Source organism: Saccopteryx leptura, chromosome 9 (assembly GCF_036850995.1).
Source record: "Saccopteryx leptura isolate mSacLep1 chromosome 9, mSacLep1_pri_phased_curated, whole genome shotgun sequence".
Lineage (NCBI taxonomy): Eukaryota > Metazoa > Chordata > Mammalia > Chiroptera > Emballonuridae > Saccopteryx > Saccopteryx leptura.
The window spans coordinates 79307307-79334422 of NC_089511.1; the positions used below are offsets into that span (position 1 = coordinate 79307307).

The 27116-nt window shown below is 49.1% G+C and overlaps 1 protein-coding gene across 2 annotated transcripts in view; it reads right to left on the minus strand.

Moving 5' to 3' along the window:
- DLG5 (discs large MAGUK scaffold protein 5) overlaps positions 1–21515 on the minus strand; it is a 114458-nt gene extending 92943 nt beyond the window's left edge. The window contains exon 1 of one of the 2 annotated variants that reach the window (XM_066349183.1): positions 20872–21515. In XM_066349183.1, the coding sequence (XP_066205280.1) occupies positions 20872–21175 (304 nt within the window). In that variant the 5' untranslated portion in view covers positions 21176–21515. The remainder of the gene's footprint in view (positions 1–20871) is intronic. The other variant, XM_066349184.1, reaches the window with a different exon arrangement.
- Between the last annotated feature and the right edge of the window lie 5601 nt (positions 21516–27116).

A 27116-nucleotide genomic window follows, 5' to 3' on the forward strand; every position in this document is an offset into this window, starting at 1 on the left:
AGCGCCCAGATGACTCCATCTGGCAGCAGCACCGGAGCAGCTCCTGAGGGCAAACAAGTCACAAGGGGCCCTGGGTCTCCTCCGTCAGGCCAGGGCCTGCCCGCGCTCCCCAGGCAGGGAGGGCCCGTTCTTCCAAGGCCCGCTTCTCAACAGGCCTGTGCACGCCTGGGACAGCGAGCCAGTGCATGAGGGATTGGAGGGAGCTGTGCTATGCAAGGTCCCCAAGTGCCAGATGCAAAGATCTGAGAAAGGAAGGCTCTGGCCCAAGGTCACTGAACAGGTAGGTGGTCACCATGCCAGGATTTTCCTTCTACCCAGATGTGACAAAGAGGTTTACAGCTCAAGAATAGCTGTCACTGACTGGCCGTGGTGGACTGGCTGGAATTCTGGGTGAGAGGAATTCTGTGGCCCTGGGCAGGCTCCACAGGCAAGAGCATCTTGACTGTCTGGAGAAGAAAGGGAATGGTATTGTCCAGACCTGTCACCCCTCCATAAACTGTGACCGCTCGTGGACTAGCCTAAAGCATGTGCCCACCTGCAGGACTGATTTCTGATCCCTGAACTCATTCAGGATATAGCAGCAACATTCTCTAAGACACATGGGCTTATTCCTGTCTCCATGCACGGGGATCTCTGCCTACCTCTGCAAACATCCACATCGCACCCTCACCTCCAGCCCAGTTCCACACTTGCTCCTGAGGCATGTGGGGACAAAGAGGTGGGGGAAATAGGGGCATCCATCAGGAAGTCTTGAGCCTGGCAGTGGTGAGCAGCATGTAACCATCTCTGCAGGAGGTGCTGCCTCACCTTCCTCCCACAGCACCCCTGACAGGTGGCCGTCCAGAGCCGCCTAGGTTCAGCCCACACCTCCAAAGGCAGCTGCCCCATTCCTGAGCAGTTTCCTATGCACGGTACCCTCCTTGTGGGCAACTGAAATCTGCCAGCAGGAAAGAGAAGCCAAAACCCAAATCTAGCAGACCCAAAGGCTGCTCAATGTCCCAGCACATCTCCATGCATGTACCCTCTGGATTCCAAACCCCAGGGGTGAAATCCTGACTTTCTAGCTTGGGGCTCTGGGCAAGTAACTTCCCCTCTCTGTGCCTCAGTTCCCCTCAGCAGTACAACAGGGACAGTAGCCCCTCATCTTTGGGTTTCTGGGATGACCTATGAGACATCCATATAAACTCCCAGGCACCCAATATAAATAGTCATAAAAGTCTACCATCACACCATACCAACGCTATCACAGTCTGTGGCATGGACTCTGGCCCAGCCTCCTGCCCCTCACCTGACACTCACCCCACTTTCTCACAACCAGACTAGCACTCAGCAAGTGTTCATCCAGTTCTGCAGCCTCCCTCAGGGGTAGCTGGCTTACTGCAGACACATTTCAAATTAGCCTCTCCCCCAAAACCTTTGCCCAAAGCTCAGGCCATCCCAGCAGCCCACTGGAGCTGGTGGACAAGAAACACAGCAAGGAACCATGATGGGAAGGATCTTCTCATCCCTCCTAGTCTTGGCCGGCATCTCTACCCTCACCACCTTAGACCCCAAAAGTATCTTCCATAAGACCACCAAAAGACACCAACACCAAAAAACACATACACAAACAAATAAATACAATCTTATTAATCCCATGCTCCACAATATTCCATGGCTCCCTCTGACCTATTTGGACAAAGTCAAAAAGTCTCACCCCAGCACTAAAAGGAAGGAGACAAACATTTTTTTTTTCTTTTTAGTGAGAAAGAGAGAGAGAGAAATAGAGAGAGAGAGAGAGAGAGAGAGAGAGCGCTGAAGCATCAACTCAGCAGTTGCGGCACTTTAGTTGTTCACTGCTTACTTCTCATATGTGCCTTGACCGGGGAGCTCCAGCCAAGCCAGCGACCTGAGACTCAAATCAGCGACCTTGGGCTCAAGCCAGCGACCGAGGGGTCATGTCCATGATCCCAAACTCAAGCCAGCGGCCTCAAGCTCAAGCCAGTGAGCCTGCACTCAAGACAGTGAGCTCAGGGTTTTGAACCTGGGTCCTCAGGCTCCCAGGTTGATGCTCTATCCACCACACCACCACCTGGTCAGGCTCAAACATTTATTGAGCATTTCATTTTGTGCCAACTTCTCAGCTACATAGCTCAGAAGCATCAGAAGCAGACTTGGAGGCCAGGTCAGAGCCCTGCCTCCACCTCCTCTCCAGCTTGTCTCCTCCAGCCGCTCCTGGACCAGGCCATGTCCAGTCAGCACAGTGTCCAGGGTCCCCCAGCATGCCTGGCTCCTTCCTGCCTCCCTGCTCTTCCTCAGGGTTCTCTCCCCACAGCTGCAACGCAGCTACCCATCACCTGACAACTTCCAGTCAACCCTCAAAGCTCAGCTCTCGTTACCTTGTCCATGAGACCAACCCCCAGCCCCAACCACTTTCCCTTCCAGAAGACAAGATCAATCCCTTCCACGGATGTACTTTGAAGCACAACTTACCAGACCCCAAGCCCACAGCATTGCCATCTGCTCCCTAATGTAGATCATTCATCTTGTCATCACTGTAGTTCAGTATGTTGGCTTGAATAAGTAAATGAATGACCTCCCTTCTAGACTTACAGACCAGGAAACAAAGCACAGTCAGAGGAAGACTTGACCTTTGCAGGGACAACTGGTAAACAGCCAGTTGGTCTAGAGTAGCCTTCTGGCAAATAGTTCATCCTTAGCTGAGTGCACATGAGCAAGCCATCAGGACTATCAACTCCAGAGCTAGGAAGCAGCACAGCCACATGGGGAAGCTGCAGTGAAGGCAGCATCAGTGACTTCTGGGAGCCACACTACTAGGGAGAGACCTCTGGGCCTTCTCCACCCCCTGCTGGCACTGGCCAGGAAGCCCATCCCCACACGGCTCAGCCCCCAAGGCCTCCTGGCACTCTCACTTCTGGACACAGGAAGCAGCAATCCTGGGGCAGAAGCAGCTTCTCTCTGCTGACCTGGACAGAAAGACACCAGGGCCTAGAGAGGGCTAGGCCAGCTGCACCCTGCTCCAAGTTTACCAGCCCCGGTTCCCTTGGGGAAGAAGCGGAAAGATGAGCTCTCCGTCCTGACCCACTTTTCCCAGAGCTCCCTTCCCAGCTCTGGCCCGGCCCAGTACGATCCCTCTTACCTGTAAGAGACATCAGTAGGAGAAACGACACATACGTATTCATACAGAAAGCCCATCTGACTCATCACCACCACTCGGAGACTCCCACTTTACAGATAAAGAAAACTGTGTCCGGAGGTAGGTCCCTCACCTGTGCTCTCCTTATCCTGCTGACTCCCTGAACCCCATAACCACCACGGTCCTCCCCAGAGAAGACAGGCTCGGACACTGAGGAAATGCCTTGCACTGAATATAAGAACCTCCTGGGCACTGGTGAAAAATGTAGCCACTGAGGCCAGCCCACTCCCAGGCTCTGTCTCAGGAGACCCAGGGCGCAGCCCAGCAATCGTCATTTTTAAGAAGCTTCCTCGGTGATTCTGAAGAAGACAATCCAAACACCACACCTGGAGAAACCTAAAAGTGACTCAGGATCAATGCCATCCACCTGGCAATTTGTATTAACATCCAAACCCTTTGACCCAATCGCACCACTTCCAGCATGCATCCTGAGGAAATAAGACGTGCACAAAGCCCTATGCGTGAGGCTGTGCACTGCGGCCTCCTACACTGAGAACGGGCAATCGCTAATGAGGCTCCACAGGAGGGAACTTGGGCCATAGTGCACACCCTGCGAGGGCAATACTGTGCACCCACTAAAAAGAATTCCCTTTTCACTCTTTAAAAAGCAAATCTATAGTGGTTATCTCCAGTTAGTAACATTACCTTCAACTTATCTTCCTTCTGATTATCTACCGTCTCTAAATTCTCTACATCAACATGGCTAAATAATATTTTTTAAACTAAGTAACTTTTATGTTTTAATTACCTTGCATCAGACCTAAAATGTGAAGCTCAGTCAGAATAGGAGGGAGCGCAGCTAGCAACTACTTTTCAACCATGAAGATGACAAAAGTCCTTCCCAGCCCAGCCTGTGCTCTACCTCAGTGGTACCCAACCCCCGGGCCGCGGACCGGTACCGTAGAGAAAGAATAAATAACTTACATTATTTCCGTTTTATTTATATTTAAGTCTGAACGATGGTTTTTGTTTGTTTGTTTGTTTGTTTGTTTTCTGAAGCTGGAAACGGGGAGGCAGTCAGACAGACTCCCACATGCGCCCGACCGGGATCCACCAGGCATGCCCACAAGGGGGCGACACTCTGCCCATCCGGGGTGTCGCTCTGTCGGGACCAGAGCCACTCTAGTGCCTGGGGCAGAGGCCAAGGAGCCATCCCCAGCGCCAGGACCATCTTTTGCTCCAATGGAGCCTCGCTGCGGGAGGGGAAGAGAGAGACGGAGAGGAAGGAGAGGGGGAAGGGTGGAGAAGCAGATGGGCGCCTCTCCTGTGTGCCCTGGCCGGGAATCGAACCCACATGCCAGGCCAAGGTTCTACCACTGAGCCAACCGGCCAGGGCCTGGACGATGTTTTATTTTTAAAAAATGACCAGATTCCCTCTGTTACATCCGTCTAAGACTCACTCTTGACACTTGTCTCGGTCACGTGATACATTTATCCGTCCCACCCTAAAGGCCGGTCCGTGAAAATATTTTCTGACATTAAACCGGTCCGTGGCCCAAAAAAGGTTGGGGACCACTGCTCTACCTGATACTTCTGGCAGGCAGTAGCAGCTCGGTCCCTTCCCTAGAGCAGTATCTGCCAATTAAAGTTACTCGATATCCTAAACAGGAGTCCATCTTCCTGAGGTTAAAATTTCCTGTCTCCTTAATACACTTGGCAGTACATGGCATCTTAAGTTCAATAAACACAAGGAACAGGGCTGTTTTTTAACTGACTTAAAGGACAAGCACCCATATTTTACCACGATAGCTAAGATGAGATTGTGCAGTTTTGTAAGCATGGCTGACACATTTACGCTGTGTTTAAATCGACCGTTGTTCACCTCTTGCTCCCCACCCTCAACCTCACCTAGATGATTATTAAAAACACCTGTGTATCTGCGGAGTTCATTGTACCATGAACAGTTGCCCCACCCTCACTGGTGACTTTACTGGCCAGTAACACTTTACCAAGGCCATTTTTGGCGAACAACCTGCTTGAAGTTGCCGGCTAAGCCAAGCTACACAGACGCCACACTACGAGAAGCTGGGGTCTCCGTGCAGCCCCGACACCCAAGGCCTTCCCTCAAAGAAAGCAGCAGGGCAGAAAAGTGCCATTTCTTTCCTCCTTCTTATTTCATTTATTTCCTTTTATTCCCATCTCCCTTCCCACTCTCCTCCCCCATGCCCTTGTGTGACCATTCTTTTGTGTTCATCATTTTTTGCATGTGTTCTTGCAAATTGGTATCATTTTGTATTAACTGCATATCAGCACTGCGTTACCCATCTCCCACCTTCCTTCTTCACTGAGCTCTATACTTTATGACCTATGCCATGGCCATGTGTGTTTCATCAGGCACTGAGAAGTGCTTCGGAGGACTGCCAACCCATGTCCAATACACCCATCAGCTCTCCCAGGGAGGGACGCTACCCCATAGGCACTTCCAGGGACCCTTCCTCGCCGGATCTGCCATGAGACTTGTGGGGTGGGGGAATCAGGCTCCAGCAAGGCGGCACCAGCACAGGGGCGTGTCCAAGTCCCCATACACCACTGTCCATTGACATCATCCAGCTTTCTAGTGTCTGCCAGGGTAAGAGGTAGAAAGAAATTTTCACTGTGGATTCTCACCAAACCTGCCAGAACTACGCCAGCTAGAACAGCAAGAAAAGAATTTGCCACAATAAGCATTTCCCACAATAAATTGAGCTGAATGGAAACAACTGCTCATTAATAAGAATCTTCGTAGGGAGACCTTGCTGCCTTGCATTGGCACAGACTGCCAGAGCACAACCATCACACACTGGCCTGCAATATGCCACGGGCCCCGCCTGCTCCAGTGGGCAGAGGCTCCTCCCGAGGAAGCTAGCTGCTCAGGGTAGCAGCAATGCAGAAGAGCTCTGAGGCCACTCACTTTCATTTGCAATCACACGGTCCTATTACCTGATGACTATTACGCACAGCTCACACCCATGTGACTGCCATGTGATCTGACAGCACCTGAAGCAGTCTATACCTGCTCAATGAGTCCCAGCAAGGTCAAATTGCTCTAGAGGTTGCTAAATGCTTATTCTTAAATCTCTGTGCTAACTTCATCACGGTCTAGAAACCAAGAGCTTGAGACCACACTGATCTGCAGACCACACCCTGACTGGAGGATAGAGTGTGGGAACAAACCAGCCAACCTCTCCTGAAAACCAGTCTAATGTGGCACTAATAACAGTACCCAGAACAGCTTATGTTTACAGTGTGCTTACTGCCTGCCAGGCACTGCTCTAAGCACTTTACAATAGTAACTCCTTTAGTCCTTACAATACAAGGTCCTATTATTATCCTCATTTCACAGGTGAAAAAACTGAGGCACAGAGGGGGAAAGAAACTTGCTCAAGGTCAAAGGAAGTAGCAGATCCAGGATTTGAACCCAATAATTGGCTTAGATACAGACTCTTAAGCACTCCACTAAATTGACTCCCAAGTGACCTGCCTCTGTCACCTGTTTCCTCATTTACAAGGTAGAGTAAAGACCCCCAAAGGGTTGCTGATGAGATCAAATAGGATGGTAAATACAAAACTAAAGGCAACGCACCCTGTGAAATAGAAACACCGTCTACATAACACGCAACAATCTACCTGCACGTGACCATTTCTCTGCACTACCCACCTACCTTCATACTAGCTCTGGGAAGGCAGTGGTGTTGTGGGCCCCTTCAGATAAGGACAAGGTATAGAGAGACTACGTGAGGTGGCCATGGGGACACAACTGGAATCACTCATTCTCCATCAGCCATCTTACTCCTCAACCACTACCTCCTCCACAAAGAGAAGGCAGCAGATGGGAACTAGTCTCAAGCTCCCCAGAGGACTCATGGACACTGGTTTCTAAATAGCCCCACAGTAATTATCAGACCGGGAAGTTAGGAAAATGTTAGCTTTCCAATCCATCTAACAACTCACAGAAAGCCAATCAGACACCTCTAGGAATTCTGAGGCCTCGGGTCGCAGCAGCCTCCCCCGCACTCTAGTCAACCCTCCCACTCGCTGCCAACTCTGCCACTCCTCTCTCCAGCCCCAGGAGCACGCCTCACAGAAACCCAACTGCAGGGAGAATGACTGGAAGCAGCGGCCGGGTCTGCCCTGGTCTTCCAGGGGCTGGTTAGCCTGGCCTCACCTCCCCGTGCCTGCACCGCCTCCAGCAGGCACCTGCACTTCCCATAGAGACCCACTCTTCAGAGAATGAACTCTCTCCTCTCATCCCTGGGTCTCACCTTGCCTTCGCCAGGCCTGCCTTCCCCCTTGCCTCCCTCCAGCACCCATCCAGCCCTCCAGTCATCTGCCTGTGCCCAACTCACTGTACACTCTTCTTGGGGCAGCCACACCTGCGCTGCGTGATCTGTACTACTGGATAGCTGCTCCTTCACACGTGGGCTTTCCAATGGGACAAGAAAATCCTGGGGTGCAAGAACCATCTCTCTTTGCCCTTCTGAGAATCTTACAGATTTCTGCAACCAAAAGCACTTGTGATTTGCTATAAACCAAAAAACAGCAGATGAGGAATAGGATGTCAATAAGCTAGGCTGATTACTTCTGGCTGCACAGGCAGAACAGAGAGAGAATAGAGCAACCCAAAATGAAAAGCTGTGATGAACAACAGGATACGTACTGCAGCTAAAGGAACAAAGCGAACTCAGATTTTGGTATTGGGTCTATGGTGTTGATGATGGGTGATGCCAGCTAATGTCTTTCTCATCTCTACATCTCGGCTCTTTGCAGAGCCATGGACCAGGTATATGTTGGGTGGACAGACAAATGGACAGACAGCCTAGAGGCTGTGTGATCTCATGTAAGGAGACACTGTGACCAGCTCTACTGCGTCTTCATGACAAGCCTTACTATGGGGGAGGCTCAGCACAGAACAAACTTTCATGAAATTCCACAAAGCAAAACTCCATAAAAAGCACGAACTGTCTGTCACTGTTTTGTTCCCTCTCCCCGGGCTCATAAAATGGGGGGGGGGGGGGGGGGGATATGACAGGACTTACAATAGTGGTCTACCATTTTCTATCAAAAATTAGTTAAGAGATCAGACAGACATATAAATTCTCTCACTCACAGCACCTAAATTCTAAATGGCTTCAGGTTCAGCTATATTTTTTTATGAAAAAGACTGAGAACCAGCATATTTTGGTTTTCTTTACTTTCTTGCTTTTTCCTGGATCTAGTTCCCACTGAGGTTGGCCATGGGGGTGGGCCCCAACTCAGTATCCTGGGGCATTTACCCTTTTATCTTTATTTAAGGCTTTTCCCTCCGGGGCAAGAGACTCAGTGGGGTCATTCTCCTGCCTGAACTCTGTCCTGTGACTAAGCACTAAGAAGCCACAGCAATCAGCCCTGGAAGCTTTTTGCTGTGTCACAAGAATGAGATAAGGAGGTACCTCCTCCCAACATCAGACCCATCATCTGACTCAGCACTTAATTCAGATGTCACCACGTATGTCTGCATCCAAACAGTGTTCCCTGTGTGACAGGTTCTCAGAATGTTCAATGAATAATGCTGTGATGAGAAAGGGAGGGGTGTCTAAGGCTCAGGACACAGACACCTCAACAGGGACACTCAAAGGCTGGCTCAGAGCATAGAACAACTGCAGTCTTCACAAAGAAACTGAGAAGGATTCCAAAACCTGCCTAGTCTCTGAGCACCTGGTGGCCCTGAGCAACATCTCTTGGCCTAGTCTGCCCATCTGTAGAACGCAAATGCCAATTACATGAACTGACAGAAGATTTATTTCAATGGCCAGGAATGAGAGGCTGTAGCAGCACTCCATTAACTGCAAGGCCCTGTAACTCGCTCTTCCTCATGGGAAAGGCTGGTGCCTGCAAATACAACGCCAGGATCAGGAAAAACCAGACTCCCCGCCAGCCTGGGGCTGGCAAAGATGCCTTGGAAGGAACCCCAGCATGGGAAGAAACCTGGACCCTGTGTCCAGCTTCACCAGGGGCATGATACAGACCCCAGCAGAGTCGCTTTGTGTCTCTGAACTGCTGTTACTCATTTGTAAAATAGGCAGTTTGGGCAAAATGGTCTCTGAGACCCCTTCCAGCCCTGACGTTCAACAGCCTTAAGCTGCATAAGAAACATAAACAGGAAATGAAAGTTGTGGCCAGATGAGAAGATAAAGAGGTAACCCTGAATAAGAACGGAGGTTCTCATGAGTGTTGAAAAGGTCATTCAACTTTTTTAAAGTATGACCTCTGACATCAAAATATAAAAACCCAGTTTCTTTCTATTTATTTTGTCATCACATTACTCATCACGGGTAGCACAGACTTCCATCACTTTTGTTCAGCAGATTCACAACAGTCTAAAGATGAAGAAGATTGGTGTGGAGGTCCCAGACCATTTTAAGGAGTCAAGCAGATGCTATTTAGACAAGTAACCTAAAGTTGACTCAGAAAGGCCTGAGAGCCGCCCAAGAGATGGGCGCCACACCTGGAAAAACACTGTGGGCCGAGAAAACACACCCTGGCTTGAGACTGTGACAAGGCAGCAGCTGGGAGTCGCAGTGATTATCTCTGACCGCACAGCTCCCCACACACGCAGCCCCACCTACCCCACCTGAAGGATGCATGTTGGCAGGGGCCTAGTTTGCATCAACGGCTAACCATTCTCTTCTGTAATGTTGGTGTAGGGCCAGCTAGTAACCATATACATTTTTTAAACAGAATTAATTTTTCAAAAAAGGTAACCACTTCCTACTGCAAGGAATCATCGGATGGTGTTTCACTCTGCTCCTTCCCACATGACAATCTTAGGAAGCAGAGAGTGGGTTTTTCATTAGCCACTTTGTGGTCATTTGTCATTTTTGAGAGCATGGTTTATCCCAAAAGGAAATCTACAAAGGTAAACAGAGGAAGCAGATGAAGACAAGAGGATGTCATGGGAACACAGCTGCCACCATGGGCAGCCTCCATGCCCACCTGTGATTCACCAATCCCACTCAGGCAAAGGAAGGTGAGGCTTTGTGGGGGCTCTTTTCTCTCAGCATGGGAAACACCGTAAAAGCACCCCAGCCAGTGAAATTCTGGAGAGCCCTGAGGAACCTTGGATGGTTAAGTTCTCCCTTAAACAAAAGGCCCGGGGAAGGGGAGCTGTTAGGGATTATAAAAGAGCCCTCTCTGGCTGGGTAGCTCAGTTGATTCAAGTGTCACCCACATATGCCAAGGTTGCGGATTCGATCCCAGTCAGGGCACATACAGGAGTCGACCAATGAATGTATAAGTAAGTGAAACACAAATCTCTCTCTCTCTCTGTCAAGTCAATAAATAAAAATTTTTTAAAAAAGGAAAAGAGGCTCTGAGGGTGACACTAACTAAATGCAACATGCGGATCTTATTAAAATCCTGATTCAAACAAACCATCAATAAAAAGACATCTCTGAGAAAAGAAAAACTGACTATCAACTGGGAATGAGATGACATTGACAAAACTGTGGGTTGTAGAAATGGTCTCCGGCAATGTGTTTTTAAAACGCCTTACCTCTTAGAGACACTTCCTTAAGTATTTTGGGGAGGCGTGATATGCTGTCTAGGATTTGTTTTAAAATACTACAGAAAACAAAAGTTGTTGGGAAAGCAGGGTGTTTGTTCTACTACCCTCTCCATCTCTGCATATATTTGATAATTTTATAGTATAAAATTTAAAAGGAATGAAGGGAGGAAGAACGAAAGGCCTCTGCTTAAGTTCAGCTTGGTTCTACCTTCCAGTATCATCCACCACTCAGCCCATGTTCCACTTTCTGGGATCAGAGTCCACTCCTGGAGAAGACAAGAAGAGGGTTAACCTTCTCAAAGAACAACCAACACGAAACCAGACTTCATTCTTGTTAAGCCACACTGGGGAAACTAAGGCCCAGAGAGGTCACACACCTTATGTAAGATCACACAGCCAAAAAATCTACTGGCCTCACAATCACACGTGCGCATTTTAGCTGGCATCAGAATTTAAAAGAATGGAAAAGTTTACGATTTGGGTTTCCCAAGTGAGAAAGCTGAGGGAAAATCTGAAAAACAATGGTATATATTAATGTTCTAGTCTGTGCACTAATGTTGAAGTTTCCCAAAAATGCATTTCTCAGAACACTGATGTTGCAAAATGCTCAATGAAAGAGGGGTTTGTGGTTAAATCAGTTTGGGAAAACCTGCAGAGTGAACCCATTCCAGTGAAGTCCCAAAGCACACTGGCTCATTAGTGCTCTCAAGAGGTCCCCCAGTAAAGGAGCCCCTGTAACCTGCTCAAATCAGCACTGGTCAAATGCATCTGACCTACAGAACCCTTTAATGGAGTAATACCACTGACGTCCCACCAACCCAGCATTTAGATGTTTCCTTAGGAAATGCTGAGCTAAGCCTTTTGAAAGAAAATCTTGATAGTTACCCTGGATTTAGGACTGAAAAACCAAACCAAACCAGCCCTGATTGGGATAAGAAGGAAGTGTCTACAAAGCAGAAATAACTCACATACTTCAAGGCCTTTGGGGATGGAGATATCAGTACTGAAAACCCAAAGGAAATGTGTGAACATCCCTTGGCTGCCAGATATGAATACTGCTGAGAGTTTCTGGTTAGTCACACCGGTTATAACTCTTGAGGCTTATGGATGACTACTGATACTAAATCTTCCTCTAAGTCCCGAGGAACTGTCCTGAGACTTCCCAAAATAGGTCTGGAAAAAAAAATACACAATTTTTTGAAGAAAAAGTAAAGAAAATGTTGGAAGTAAGACTCCAGCCAGGCCAATCACTCCCAAGCCAAGGTGCTGCGGACAGTATGGATTTCCTTTAAAAACTCAAAACAAGCAATATGTTCCTCCCAAAATTAAGCATAAATTGCCTCATGATCCGTAATTCCCCTTCTGAATATATATCCGAAAGAAATGAAAGCAGGGTCTGGAAGAGATGTTTGTACACCCATGTTCATAGCAGCATTATTACAATAGACAATAGGCAAAAGAACCCAAGTGTCCGCTGATGGCTGAATGACAAACAAAATGTGGTCTCTACATACAACAGAATAGTATTCAGCCTCAAAATGGAAGGGGATCCTGGCACAGGCTACAACAGGATGTAGCCACTGTGGTCCTCCGGGTCACCTCCGCATCCCCAGCGACCGGAGCAGTGCCAAGCTCCTCTCCACTCCAGCCACTTGAGAACACTGAGACAAGTGGAAAAAGCCCATCACAAAAAGACAAATATTGTAGATGATTCTGTTTATATGACGTACCTAGAGCAGTCAGATTCATAGAGACAGGAGGTAGAAAGGTGGTTCCTGGGGCTAGGGAAAGGAGGGAATAGAGAGTTCCTGTTTAATAGGTATAGTGACGGATGGTAGTGATGGTTACAACAACGTGAATGTACTTACCCCTGAACTGAATACTTAAAGATGATTAAAATAGAAAATATCAGGGTGTGTGTGTGTGTGTGTGTGTGTGTGTGTGTACACACCAGCCAGGGCCCAAGTATATATAGACTTTTAGTTGTCCAAGTTTTTCAAGATAATCTAGAAATCAAGTTTTAATTTAGAATCTCATGGCTTAAATTATAGCCCAATATTTTTAAGTTTATATGGGGGGGGAAGATTATGTATATTTTGCCACAATTTTAAAAAATAGAAAAAAATGGTTCAAATAATAAATGTTATGCTATATATCTATTACAACAATTTAAAAAAAAAGGCCCTGGCAGGTGGCACAGTGGTAGAGCACTGCACCAGTGTGTAGATGTCCCAGGTTCGATTCCCAGTCAGGGCGCACAGGAGAAGCGCCCATCTGATTCTCCACCTCTCCCCCTCACGCCTCTCTCTCTCTCTGTTTGTCTCTCTCTCTCTTTCTCTCTCTCTCTTCCCCTCCTGCAGCCATTGCTCAATTGGAGCGAGTTGGCCCCGGGTGCTGAGGATGGCTCCATGGCCTCCCCTCAGGCCCTAAGAACAGTTCAGTTGCTGAGCAATAGAGCAACACCCAGCTGGGCAGAGCATCATCCCCTAGTGGGCTTTACAGGGGGATCCCCATCCAGCGCATGTGGGAGTCTGTCTTGCCACACCTCCTCTCACTTAATAATAATAGAAAAAAGCAAGTGGGTTATGATTCTTTATGAGAAACAAACACCAAGGTCAATAGTCACCTCTGAATTATAGACCAAGGGTTTAGATTTGGATGGCTAACATGAAACATGCCAAACATCTGTTTACTAGTTTAAAAGGTTCCTCTCACGGAACTCTATCTCAAAAAAATCAATAGTCACAGTATTTAAAGCTGAGCAATCTACCCCAGGTAAAAGATGAAAAAGATGCACGATCCCCCCAACCCAATCCTACTTAAAATTCTTCCCTGCTGAACATGCGCAGCATCCCTACCACAGAGACTGATAGGCAGCTCAGACCTCTGGCTCTACATCCACTATTTCTGTGGCTCACATCTTCCCAGGTTACGGGAAATCACTGAAGAACCCCCTCGCACTGGCCTGCAGAATGTATAGGTGGTTGGATAAGGTGGAACAAAAAAGGTAAGAAAGGCCCTGGCTGGGAAACTCAGTTGATTAGAGCATCAACCTAAAGTGCCAAGGTTGCAGGTTCAATCCTCGGTCAGGGCACATACAAGAATCAACCAATGAATGCATAAATAAGTGGAACAACAAATTAATGTTTCTCTCTCTCTCCCCCTTCCTCTCTCTCTCTAAAAACTAATAATAAAAAAAAAAATTTTAAGAAATTAAAAATATCAATAGCTAAGACAAATATATCTCCCCTGCTGCTTCCTTTTTCAGGAAATAGAAAGCCAAAGTATCAAAAATTACTCAACACTAACACTAAATGAGAGAGCAATAACATGGTCAGAGCCGAAGAAGCCTCAAAAATCTAGTTCAACCCTATTACCAAGCCTCCTTGGTCCCAGTGCCACTTTAGAAGCGCTGGGGATTCCACAGGATGAGCATGTCCACAGTCCTGGCTAAACTTCTAGGGACTGAGGGAGGGGAGATAGAAAAAGAAAAAAACAAGCCCCAGGTAGTTAAGAAGCTCATCCAATGTCAAGATGTTGCAAAGCTAGGGGCAGATACATGTCCAAAGACTCTTTTGAGGACACCAAGCTGACATTCAAATTCTACATGCAGAAGGGAAGGGCTCTCCAATCCTATAAAAGGCAATGTTGGTGCTCCATAAGGCTCCTGGCAGCCAGCCCCACAATGCCGGTACCTGATGGGTGACCTTGGGAACTTCAGACACCAATGTCACACCACTTGCTTCCATCACAGATATACTGTATGTACGTAGTGACATCTGTGTGTGAATCTGAAACTCACCCTAGCCTTCCCGCACTCCCACAGCCTTCTGTCATTGTGAAGTTACCATTTAAGAAATCTGCACGTATTTCTAAAGAGGAACTGCAACTTATGCAGCATCACACCACTCATTCTACACACAGCTGACTAGTCATCTACTCAACAGAAATTTACTGAACACCTATCTTGGGCCAGACTCTGTTATTCCAGGCGTCAGGAATATTAGCAGCGAGTTCAGCTGTAGAGATTACACCCTACTCTTGGCGATCCACAGCCACAGTGAAGGCAACCCTGACACCTGCTCAGCACCGTTCACCAGGAGCTCTCACGAAACCCTCTGAAATGCCGGGAGAATCCCAGGGTTCTGGCTCTAAGGCTGACTCCAGGCTGTACTGCTCACCGCACTGACAAATGCTCCTCCTTTTTCTTACTAATTATCAAATAGCACAGTGAGGTAGTTATGGTTTTAATTATTCTGTAGAGTAGGAGATAAGCTCAGAAAGGTTAAGTGCCTTGTTCAAAGTCTAAAACCTAGTGAAGTCTGCCCACCTCCCCAGCATCCCACTCTAGCAATGACCTCGCCTGCTAACTGGATCATCACATATCACAGCAATCATATGGACATTCACCAGCTGTTTTATCTGGCACAACATCCTTCCCACTCTTCTCCCTTTGGAGAACTGCTTCTCCCCACTTTAAAGAACCATACAGTACTAGTACGGAATGCTAATCAAAGCATTCCATCACCCAACCCTATTAGTTGGGTCCATGGCTGAGCCAATCTTAGTCCTCTAGCCCGGGCCACAATGACTGGGCCTCACGTGGACACATGACCCTAATCAGACCAACTGAAATCCTTCCATGAGATTTTTCTGCCTGGGCTAATTAGCTAGAGCTCCCTTTATTCTCTGGTCAGGGGCTGTGAAGACGGAAGCCCCTGTTCCAGGCCCCTAAGTTCCAGGCACATAGGAAAGAGTATAGCATTCAGGATCAACCATCCAAAGGCCAGTTTTCCCAATCCATCCCAAGGTTTTGGAATATCATATAATAACTTTCTCTTTCCTGCCTAATACTATTTAGGCTAAGTTTCTGTCACTTGCAATAAAGGCTCCCTCAGATAAAGCATAGAGGAATAACTGAAATTTACCTTTCTCTTAGAAAACACTTCTCAATCATTGCTTCCAAGCTCCTCCACCCATTCCTTGCAACACAAAAGAAAAATTACAATGGCTGGAACTTTTTCTTTGGTCACTGTCCCTGCTGACCCTCCAGGGCAAAGTAGATGAAGGAAAGGTGGCTGGTACCTAAGAGAGTTGGGAGAGAACAAAAGGCCCAGGTAACCTCTGATGAATAATAAATAATCCACACCTGACAATCAGCAGCCACCTGTACTTGTCCTACTGGAAAAACCTGGCAGGGTTATTTCTTTTATAAAAAATTCCTCTGGCTTTAACTTCTGATAAGCGTTCAATGCTTCAATTCCAAGAGAGGTCCAAACCCCACGCACAGCTAGCCACTGTGGTCCTCCAGGTCACCTCCGCATCCCCAGCGACCGGAGCAGTGCCAAGCTCCTCTCCACTCCAGCCAGCCCAATTCCATAACCTGGAAACACGCTGCTCCTCTGTGGCTAGGCCTGCTGCCCAGAATGTCCTCCTCCCTTCCTTCTGTGTGTTCAAAGTGCTCCCTCTACACCCAGCTCAAGCCTTATCCCTCCACAAAGCCTCCTTCGGCTTCTCCTGTCTCCATTTTCTACCAGGGGTCCCCAAACTTTTTACACAGGGGCCAGTTCATTGTCCCTCAGACCGTTGGAGGGCCGCCACATACAGTGCTCCTCTCACTGACCACCAATGAAAGAGGTGTCCCTTCCGGAAGTGCTGCGGGGGCCGCATGCGGCCTGCGGGCTGTAGTTTGAGGATGCCTGCAACTCCGGTGCAGGAAACTGAAGAAGAGGCACAAAGGAGAGGGGAAGAAATTTTCAGCTGTGAGCACACACTTACCGGGGCCTGCAGACAATCACCAAGTTCTGCCACTTCTTCCCCACAATAGAGATCTGATGTGAAATGGTTTAGGGATCCCTTCACATTTAGATGGTAATTAAGAGCCTCTGGGGGGACCAGAGTGGGGTGAGAATGAGAGTATTTGGGAAAAGCATGTAGTATGCAGAGCTTTAAAAAGAGGAAAAAAGCCTGCTTGTATTGTATCATTCAATTGATCTATATCATAATGTCACTCTCCTGAGTGTCCCATTCCCCCAACCAGGCAGTGAGCTGCAGGCTGGAATTACATCCTACACATCCCTGTCTCTACGTGCACTCCGGCCCCACCTGGACCGAGCATAGAACTAGGCACTTCAGTCCTCCCAGTGGATGAGGCAGGAAGAGTAGCACCCTTAGCCCCATCTCACAGATGAAGACACTGAGGCTCACAGCCGGGAAGGCGCCCTCAACTCCAGGTGCAGGCAGTCACGGTTCTTCAATTGAGAAAACCCAAATGTCAGTAACTGAATCAAGAAGAAAAAACAAAGGACTGTGTAGGTTCCAAGTGAACAAACAAGAACCTGGTAAAACTGTGGAGAAAGCCCTAAAGACCTGAGCCACTTGGAGGAAAACATCAGTTCTCTCCCATCTCTACTACCGGCAGGACAGAGATGATCACTTCCTCCTTACAGGTATATAGACAAGGAAAGGCTACATAATTCCACAGAGTTCACCAGTGCAGAAAATGGCCTGAAACTATAGCGGGAGGGCCTAATCAGGTAATAGAAAAAAGTGCTCCCAACACAGAATCAGGAGCGCTGGGCTATACCTTGACACCAGCTCCTCTCTGCCCTGCAACTTCTGGCCTGTCTTCACACCTCACCAGTGGGGACACAGAGCCCAACACAGCACAGGAAAGACATCATTCAGCTCACTGGGGTTACCACAAAATTAAGTGAAATATTAAAGCATGCGGAAAAATACAATATGCTGAACAGCAATGTACTGTCAATCCTGATATAGGGATCCCCTTGACCCCATCAAACAAAACAACACTGTGTTTTCTTAGTCACCTCCATACTCTATAAACGTCCAAGGCTCTAACTGAGCATGAGCAGAACAGATGAGTTTGGTATGCTCACCTGCCCAGTACCACCTAGGCCAGCATCCTTCCAGTTCCAGGCCCCATGTCGGAGGCTACCAAACATCATTTGCCTGCAGCACAGCAAACTCCCACAGCATACAAGTGCCAGGCAGGGGATCGACACTCCACACCCACACAGGGTGCGGAATCCACCAAGGAAGCCCATAAGTGGGTGATGGCAACACCTCCGATGTAGAGCTGGTGACAAAGAAAGCCAACTGGCTCCTCTCTCAGGATCTCACAAGGGCTTTGCACTAAGGCTGACTTATGGGCAGATCTATGGACTTGCATGCAGAGTAGAAACTGCTGGGGAGAGCAAGGAGGCAGGATAGAGCGCTGGGTTTCCCTGGCTTTGGCTTCTCAGGGATGAGACGGGTAAGTCCATCCCTTCAACCAGAGAAGCTCTTTTATGTACTGAGATCTGCCCCATAAGAAGTGCTCCCTGACTAAAAGAAAATAAAAAGTTGGAAAACCACTATACAATAAGTCATTTTTTTTCCATAAGTGAGAAGTGGGGTGGCAGAGACAGACTCAGTCATGTGCCCCAAATGGGTCCACCAGCAAGCCCCTACCAAGCAATACTCTGCCCAGCTGGGCTACAGCTCTGTTACTTGGCAACAGAGCTATTTTAACGCCTGAAGCCGAGGCCATGGCGCCATCCTCAGTGCCCAGGGCCAACTTGCCAACTTTGCTTGAATCATTCAAGCCATGGCTGCAGGAGAGGAAAAGAGAGAGAGAGATAAAAGGGGGAAGGGGGAAGAAGCTCTCCTGTCGCTTCTCCTGTGTGCCCTGACCAGGAATTGAACCCAAGACTTCCACACACCGGGCCAACACTCTGCCACTGAGCCAACCAGCCAGGGCCATAAGTCATCTTTTACAAAGATCCCAGTACTCTACTGTTTACTTGCACATCACGTTACTTCTCCACTGGAAGCTCTAGACCAGGGGTAGTCAACCTTTTTATACCTACCGCCCGCTTTGTATCTCTGTTAGTAGTAAAATTTTCTAGCCGCCCACCGGTTCCATAGTAATGGTGATTTATAAAGGAGGGAAGTAACTTTACTTTATAAAATTTATAAAGCAGAGTTACAACAAGTTAAAGCATATAATAATAATTACTTACCAAGTACTTTATGTTGGATTTTTGCTAAGTTTGGCAGAATAAATCTTTATAAAACAATTTACTATAGTTAAATCTATCTTCTTATTTATACTTTGGTTGCTCCGCTACCGCCCACCATGAAAGCTGGAACGTCCACTAGTGGGCGGTAGGGACCAGGTTGACCACCACTGCTCTAGACAGTATCTTGCCATGACAAATGCCATCCTATATTTTTCCTAAAGTATTAACGAAAACAAACTTAGCTTCCCCTTGTAAGTTATTTTTCTGAGAATGTCATGACCCTCTGCAAGGCCATAGAACTCTGCATTGACGTAAAACAACAGTCTGAAATCACTACCCTTTAGGATAAAATCCAAACTCCATTCCATTTCCTCGAAGTCAGGACCATCTCCTAGAACTTTGGTCCTGTGAGGCCCATCTTCTCCATCAGTCAAGGAAAAGGGGAGGAACTAATTATTGGTAATTCATCAATCTATTCCAGAGATTAAAGCTAATGTTAATTCAAACACATCCCAACAAAGACTTGAGTCTGAGCTCTAACTTCCATGCCTCCTTGATAAACCTCCTCCTTCAAAGAGAGTTAAATGTACAGAAAGGTAAAAGCAATTAAAAAGGGAAAAAAATTACCCAAATGAGATTTCCCTCTATCCTATCCTTCTCTGCATCTTCAAAAGCACCATTCTAAGAGTGGAATGGGTTTGCCCAGCAACTCAGACATGATCATAACTGGGGGACAGAATGTAGGTTTGAGGGGTGTAAATGCTAGAGAATCAGAAACCCAAAGTGGAGACAAAGGGCCACCAATAAAATGATGTACTGTGTGGCCAGCAGTTTAGTCTCTCTATAGTCTCTCTATATAGTTTCCTTCACTATAAAAAGTGGGGTCAAAAAGGTCAATATACATTAAAGCTGTTATCAAGAACAGCTTATAAAATCATCCCCTTAATAAGCGAAGCTTTTAACAGCCATATAAATGGGTCTCATCAGCCTTTGGCTTACAAGTTGCTCACAGCAATTTGTCAACCCTCTCAGTTCCCTCTTAAAATAAGGACAAGACATAGAAATAGTGGCACTTGCTGCTTCCTGGCTCCAAACGCGTTAAATAAAACAGTAGGTCATAACTGAAAACTGGCATCCAACACTTTGAGCAATTTAACAACTCCAAGCCAGACTTTCTTTCTGGCAAGGTGAGAATAATGGCACAGAGTAGTAACAAATATGATAAACCAGAGTCCCTGCCACAACAGTAGGTGCCTAATAAATGCTTGTTCCCGTCTTCCTCAGTGCTACACCTTCCTGAAGCTTCCTTGTGCAAAAGACTGGGTTTCCACACTCCCCAACCAGGCTAGTCCAAGCCTACCACTTGTCATAAACACCCAGCATAACCCCCACACATGAAAACTCACAAATCGGTCACTCACTACCCAAGGGAACCTGCCACGGATCTTCCCTCCTCACACAGCTCTGCAGGTCAGGGAGGGATCTGAGCCCCAGCAGCCACTACTAGGATTTTCCCATGGTGCAATGCAACTTCCCCAACTTTTCCAGGCCCACAGTTTCCAAAGAAACCTAGTAGGCATTGCACATAATCAACCCCAAGCCTGGAGAACAAACTGAGCTCTGGGCAGAGAGAGCAGAGACAGACAGAGAGTTAAAAGGCACCAGAGGTCCTGAAACCAGGTAGTAGGGACCAAAATTCAGAAATACCGGTCCTGACCCAGGTTCCATTCTTCCAGCCTGTATCGTTGATTAAAGGCTAACAGAGGTTCTCAAAGGACTGGCGAATGGTGAAGAGCCTTCGAAATGGGACTAACAGACATCCTCAGCGGTCCCCTGGAAGTTGGACCTGGTTGGACCTGGTGGTCTGGGGAGGACCCCGCTGCCCTGGCACCCGAGAGCCCAGGCCTGCAGAGCAGGGCATTGTTCACAGCGACGGCGGGACTAGGGGAGGAGGTGTGAAGTAGAGGTCTGCGCATCGCTCCCTCCCCAGGCGAGCTAGAGGAGGAGAGGTTGTCCCCGCGGCCAGCGCCAGGTGAAGGAGTGGCCCTCCCCAGTCCCCCCCTCCGAGAGCAGGAGAGCGAAGTCGGGGACGGCAGGTTCGAGAGGCCGGACGGGGGTCCCACACTCACCGGCGCCCTCGGCTGCCTGCGGCGGGCCGACGACGCCGTTCAGGTAGAGAATGGGGAGCAGGTGAGGCTGCGTCTTCTCCAGCGCCGCGCGCAGGTCCTGGAAGTGGTCCCGCTCCTTGGTCAGCAGCAGCTTGAGCAGCAGCTCCGCCTTGCTGCCTCCCGCCTCCTCGTCCAGTTGCCGCCGCTCGCCGGGGCTCAGCGCTCCCGCAGCCTCGAGCAGCCCGAGCACGGCCTCCACCTCCGTCATGGCCTGCGCCAGGTTCTGCTGACACTGGGCGAGCAGCTCCCGGCGCTGGGGCTCCATGGTGGCGGGCCGCCCCGCCCCGCGGACGGCTCTCGGGCTCCCGAGCGGCCCCGCGGCGCCCTGGGCGGCGAGCGCCCGGCTGCAGCTCTAGCGCGCCGGGAGCCGGCAGGCGGCGGGGGCCATGGGCCGGGGCCTGGGCGCGGGGGGCGCGGGGGGCCCGGGCGGCGGGTGGCGCTCAGCAGCGGCCGCCTCCCGGGCTCAGGAGCGCAGCCATGTTGGCTACGGCGGCGGCGGGACTAGAGGAGGAGGAGGAGGAGACGGAGGAGGAGAAGGAGGAGGCGGAGGTGGGGACGGCGGCCCGGGCGCGCCCCGAGGCCGGGCTCCAGCCGGGCATGCTCCCCCTCCCCCTCCGCGCGCGCGCCGCCGCCGCTCCCTCCCGGCCCCGCGACAAAAGTCGCCCGACGCCCCGGCCCCTGCGCCGTTCCCCAAACCAGATCCCAACTCCAAGGGCAAAGTGGCCGGGCTGCGTTCGCCAGGCCCCCGACGGCTCAAGCTCGGCCCGGCTCAGCGGGGCCCCGCGGCCGTCGCCCGCCCAGTTCTCCACCGCCCCCGTCCCCCCCACCCTCGGGCGTCTTCCGAGCGCCGGGACGGCCGGCCTGAGGGGATGGACAAGGGGAGGGGTCCTCCCCCGGCCCTCCCGGGAGGCGGGGACGTCGCGCTCGCTTGCCCTCCTAGTCCCTGAGGCCCAGGTGCGAATGCGGGTGAGGGATGCAGATTTAGGGGCCCTGCGGGAAACCGCCAGACGCACCCCCCACCACACGCCCCCAGCCCCTTCAGTCGGGCCAGGCACACGGCCAGTCTTCAAACAATTGGGTACCCCCCCCCAAAAAAAAACAAAAAACCCTGACCCCAAACCAGGGTTTCCTAATCTAAAAACTCACAAATAAAGCCTGGAGACAACTGAGGGTGAATGCCCCCCCACACACACACCTGAACATCTCCCAATTAAAACCTCCCCGGAATCTGAGAGTTCCCCACCTCCAAGGGACTCTTACGGAGAGATTTTCCCAATATAATGCCCTAAATTTCAGTTATCCGGGATCTTTCTCCTCCACCCCATTTGAGATGAGTTGGTCCCCAGCTTCTAAAGGGAAGAAGAGGGGTGTGTTCCTGGATGAAGAAGAAAGTTGTGGAGGTCTGCTCTAGAACCATTAATCTTTGGTGCAACAGAGATGCTGTCCCTGCTAGATGGCACCCCCAGATTCTAGCTAGTCTCTAGAAGAGGCAAATCAGTGGACTATGGAACCTTTGCTTCTGGGATCCCCTCAGTGAGGGTCTCAAGCCCTGCTCCAAGGAGGTTTTTAGCTTTCCATCACAGTCCTTTGTGAACACATACTTTTACCTTCAGAGTGGGTAAGGTCCTTGAAAGCTGGAACCCCAACTGGTTGCTCCCAGTAACCCCACTGCACCCAGTGCAGAGTGGGGTCCCACCATTGCAAATGGCTGTGTTGTAACGGGGGAGTCTCATTTATACACACTGATGCCACAGGTGTCACTGCCACTCCAGCTTCCATCATTTTTTTCTCCTTCCCCCCAAAGCAAAGTTCTCCATCAGAGTCCCTTCTTTAAAGGGGAGGAGTCACTTTTATTTAATGAAAACCAACTCTATATTGTAGTTAGAACAAGAATACCAAAATTTGCACCTCAGTTTTGGGTTCCCTTTAAGTAGATGCACAACAGGAGTGCAAATTGATTACCCTGGCTGAATTTGGTTTTCTCCTCAGGAGAACGGAATGGAGAGAGTATATTCAAATCAGGGTTTACTAGCCTTGGGTTCAAGAATAAATTAGAGGGTGTGAGTGAAGCTTTTGAAATTATCTGAACTCTTCTGTGGATATGTATGTGTATTTCTAGGATAGAGGTCCATAGCTTTGATCAAACTCTTGAAGGCTTCCCTGACCCAAAATGGACTCCAAAGTGGCAGAAAAAAATATTTTAGCTGCCACCCTGATCAGAGAGTCTGGGGCTTCCATGGCAGCACAAGGTTCTAGGAGAGGGGAAAGTTGGCTATTGCACAGTGCCTGGGGTTCAGATGGCTGCCTAGCTCGTGCCTCCTCTTCCTGTCCCTAAGAGGTGGTTCCCCCTTATGGCCACCACTGCCTTAAGCAACTGCAGAGCCTAAATCATCCACAAAGACACCCACCCTTCCAGACACATCTGGACTTCTGATCTTAGCTGGATTAACTAGAAATCTAGGAGGTAGAAGGAAGGTGAAAAAGTGGTGGTTGGGGGAGAGAAATTGAGACTAATTTGGTTTATGGTTAGAACCAACAGGAAGTCCCCAACTTAAGGCAAGGAGTGCCTGAGACAGGAGGGAGCAAGAGGGAGGCTCTCTCCCAGTAACCCCTAAAAGGAAGGTGGGGGGCATGTGTGTTTTGTCCCTGGAAGCCTTCCCAGGAAGCAAGCAGCGAGGAAGTCCATTTGCTAAGAGTGCTTTCGCCCAGGGGCTGTGCAGTGATGGACACTACTTTCAACAAACCCTTTATTGGAAGCTCTGGAGTTTTATGCAAAACATAAATTCTGGAAGAAATAGTTTACTTTAGAAATATATTCAATGTTAAATTTTCTTGAACTAGTGATTTTGGTATGACCTTGAATTCCTGTAGCATTTTATACCCTTCAGGGCACCTTCCCACACACTATATTCTTTGTGTCCTGTTCTGGGTTGAATTGTGCTCTCCCTCCCCCTAAAAAAAATAAATGTTCAAATCCTAACTCCCAGCACCTATGAATTTGACCTTATTTGGAAATAAAACCTTTGTAGAAGTAATCAAGTTAAAATGAGGTCATAGATTATGGTAGGCCTTAATCCAGTGACTGGTGTTCTTATAAGAAGGGGGGATTGGATGCAGGCACAAGCGCAGGAAAACACCATGTGAAGACCGAGGCAGAGGTTGGAGTGAGGCATCTATAAGCCCAGGAGCACCAGGGAACCCTGGCAACCAGCAGAAGCTAGGGGCGAGGCCTGGAACAGCTTCTCCAGAGGAGCCTCCAGAGGAGCCAGCCCTGCGACATCTGGGTTTCAGACTTCTGGACTCCAGACTGTGAGAAGTACATTTCTGCTGAGTTAAGCCCCCAGTTTGTAGTAATTGGTTGTGGCAGCCCCAGGAAATTAATACAGTCTCACCACAGTGGGGGAGGTATGAAGGACAAAGATGGGAGTCGCATTTTACAAATTACCCTGTCTCATCACTCTCTCACTAAGGATTTCTCCACAGATTAACCCACCTTTCCTGATTTCTTCTGATCTTAGAAAAAGAGCATTTCTCCTCCTTGAGACCAGCCTTCCCATGCTTTGGAGACAATCCCTGCACCTTACACACACGCACACACACACACACACACACAGTCCCCTCTGCTCTGGCTCATGCTTTCCTCTCCTTTGTCAGCAAACAGGCTGGGGTCTCCCCATGCTCAAAGCCCCCCCTTTCCAATGCACTGCCTGATGTGGGGACCACCACATGATCACAGACCACTCAGTCCTCAGTTGAGCTTCATACTCCAGCTTCTGCACACAGCACTGCACCGAACACTGCTCTCCACGGTAACCCTTGCTGCCACCGCAGGGCCTCTCCTCACGCCTGTGCCAGCCTCAGCTCTGCTCGCTGTCACCCCACCCTGAGAACCTCCTCTTTTTCTTCCTCTACCCTTTCATTCCCCACTGGCTCCTTTTCCCCACAGCTGACTCTTCATTTCTCTTCTCTCCCCTCATCCTGAAGGGGAATCGCTTTGGAGCTGGACAGGTAGCAGCTCAGACTCCAATGCTGACACCCACAGGCTATGTGTCCCTTGGCTCATTACTGAACACTCCTGGGCCTATATTTCTGTATCTTTAGATCGGGAATGGTAGGCTTATTAGGAGAACCCAATGCCAGGACTTACACAAAGCCCTGGCACAATGCCTGGTATCTGGCATACATATAACCCCCCCTAGTAGTCCTTGAGCCGGCAACTTCTGCAGTCAGAATGCCTGATTTAAAAACTGGCTTTGCGACCTATCATCTGGGTAATGTTTAAACCTACCTATGCATCAGTTCCCTCATATGTAAAATCAGAGTATCAATGATAGTATCTACCCAGTTAATGTTCAGTCGATGGTAAGTGTCACTCTTTTGTGTGTGTGTGTGTGACAGAGACAAAGAGAGGAACAGATACAAACAGACAGGAAGGGAGAGAGATGAGAAGCATCAATTCTTTGTTGCGGCACCTTAGTTGTTCATTGATTGCTTTCTCATATATACCTTGACCTGGGGGCTACAGCAGACCAAGTGACCCCTTGCTCAAACCAGATGAGCCCGCACTCAAGCTGGTGGCCTCGGGGTTTCGAACCTGGGTCCTCTGCTTCCCAGTCCATTGCTCTATCCACTGTGCCATCACCTGGTCAGGCAATAGGTGTCACTCTTTTGTGGCTTCTGCTCTCATCCATCTGAGAGGCAGACTCCACAGCCCATAGCAACAAGTTTTGAGCAGAGGTTTCCAGGTTTCTGAATGGAAGATGTCCATTTCACTTGTATTTAGATGGTGAGCAGGGCCCCCTTCTTCCTTGCTCTCTGCTATGTTCCTCTAGCAGGTGCCTGGCATGGGTTAGGTGCTCAACAGATATTTTGTAATTACTCAGTGAACATATGAATGAATGAACTACAGAATTTTGCATTGAGGCCCCTTTCAAAAATAATATCTGCTCTAAGTGGAAAAAATGGGGAAGGAGGGCACCTGAAAAAGAAGTGGCAACAGAAGCAAAGGGAGAGAGGTTCACGAACTATCTCAGGTGCCCCAGGTTATGTGAGGCAGGTTGGGAGCTCAATGCTAGAACCCAAAGTCCACCCACTGCAAAGCCCCTGCCTCTAGGAACCTAAGCATCAGGACCCCCCCACCCTCCCCTGCCTTCCCCTGCATACCAGCTTGGTCCACCAGCCCCTGCTAAAGATGCTACCGGGCAGAAACCCAGTAAAGATACCAAAGCGAATAGAAGTCCTAGGCACAGCCCCTTCCAGGTTTCAGCAAGCACAGTCCTGCCTGGAAGAGTTCACCCTTTGATTCAGAGACCTTTCTTCACATTTCAACTTAGATGTTACCTGCTTTAGGGAGCTGGACATGCCTTATTGAAAAGGTCTAGATGTCTCTGCTCCTTGCTCTCATTGCAACTTTTTACCTCCCCTTGATTAATATTTTTCAGTGTGTATTGTTAAAATAGTTTACTTCTCTATAGCCTGTAGTAGACAGCATGCCCCTCCAAAGATGTCCATGCCCTGGTCCCCATAATCTGTGAATAAGGAACGTGTTATGTTACATGGTTAAAGGAACTGTGCAGATCTGATTAAAGTTTCAGACTGAGAGAGGGAGAGTACTCTGGGTTATCCAGGTGGCCCCACGGTAACCATATGAACTTTTTTTTTTTTTTTGTATTTTTCCGAAGTTGGAAATGGGGAGGCAGTCAGACAGACTCCAGCATGTGCCCTACCGGGATCCACCCGGCATGCCCACCAGGGGGCGATGCTCTGCCCATCTGGGGCATCTCTCTGCTGCAACCAGAGCCATTCTAGCGCCTGAGGCAGAGGCCATGGAGCCATCCCCAGCACCCGGGCCAACCTTGCTCCAATGGAGCCTCAGCTGCAGGAGAGGAAGAGAGAGACAGAGAGGAAGGAGAGGGGGAGGAGTGGAGAAGCAGATGGGCGCTTCTCCTGTGTGCCCTGGCCAGGAATCGAACCCGGGACTTCTGCACGCCAGGCCAACACTCTACCACTCCATATGAACCTTTAAAAGCAGAGAATTTCTCAGGCTGGAGGCAGTAGAAGAGGAAGTCAGAGGAGTCCAAGCAGAGAAGGATTTGACTTGCTGGCTCTGAGGGTTAGGGGCCCACATGCCAGGACCAGAGAGAGGCTCTAAAAACAAAGGGCAGTCACAGCTAACAGCTAGCGAGGAAGCAGGGACTTCAGTCCTG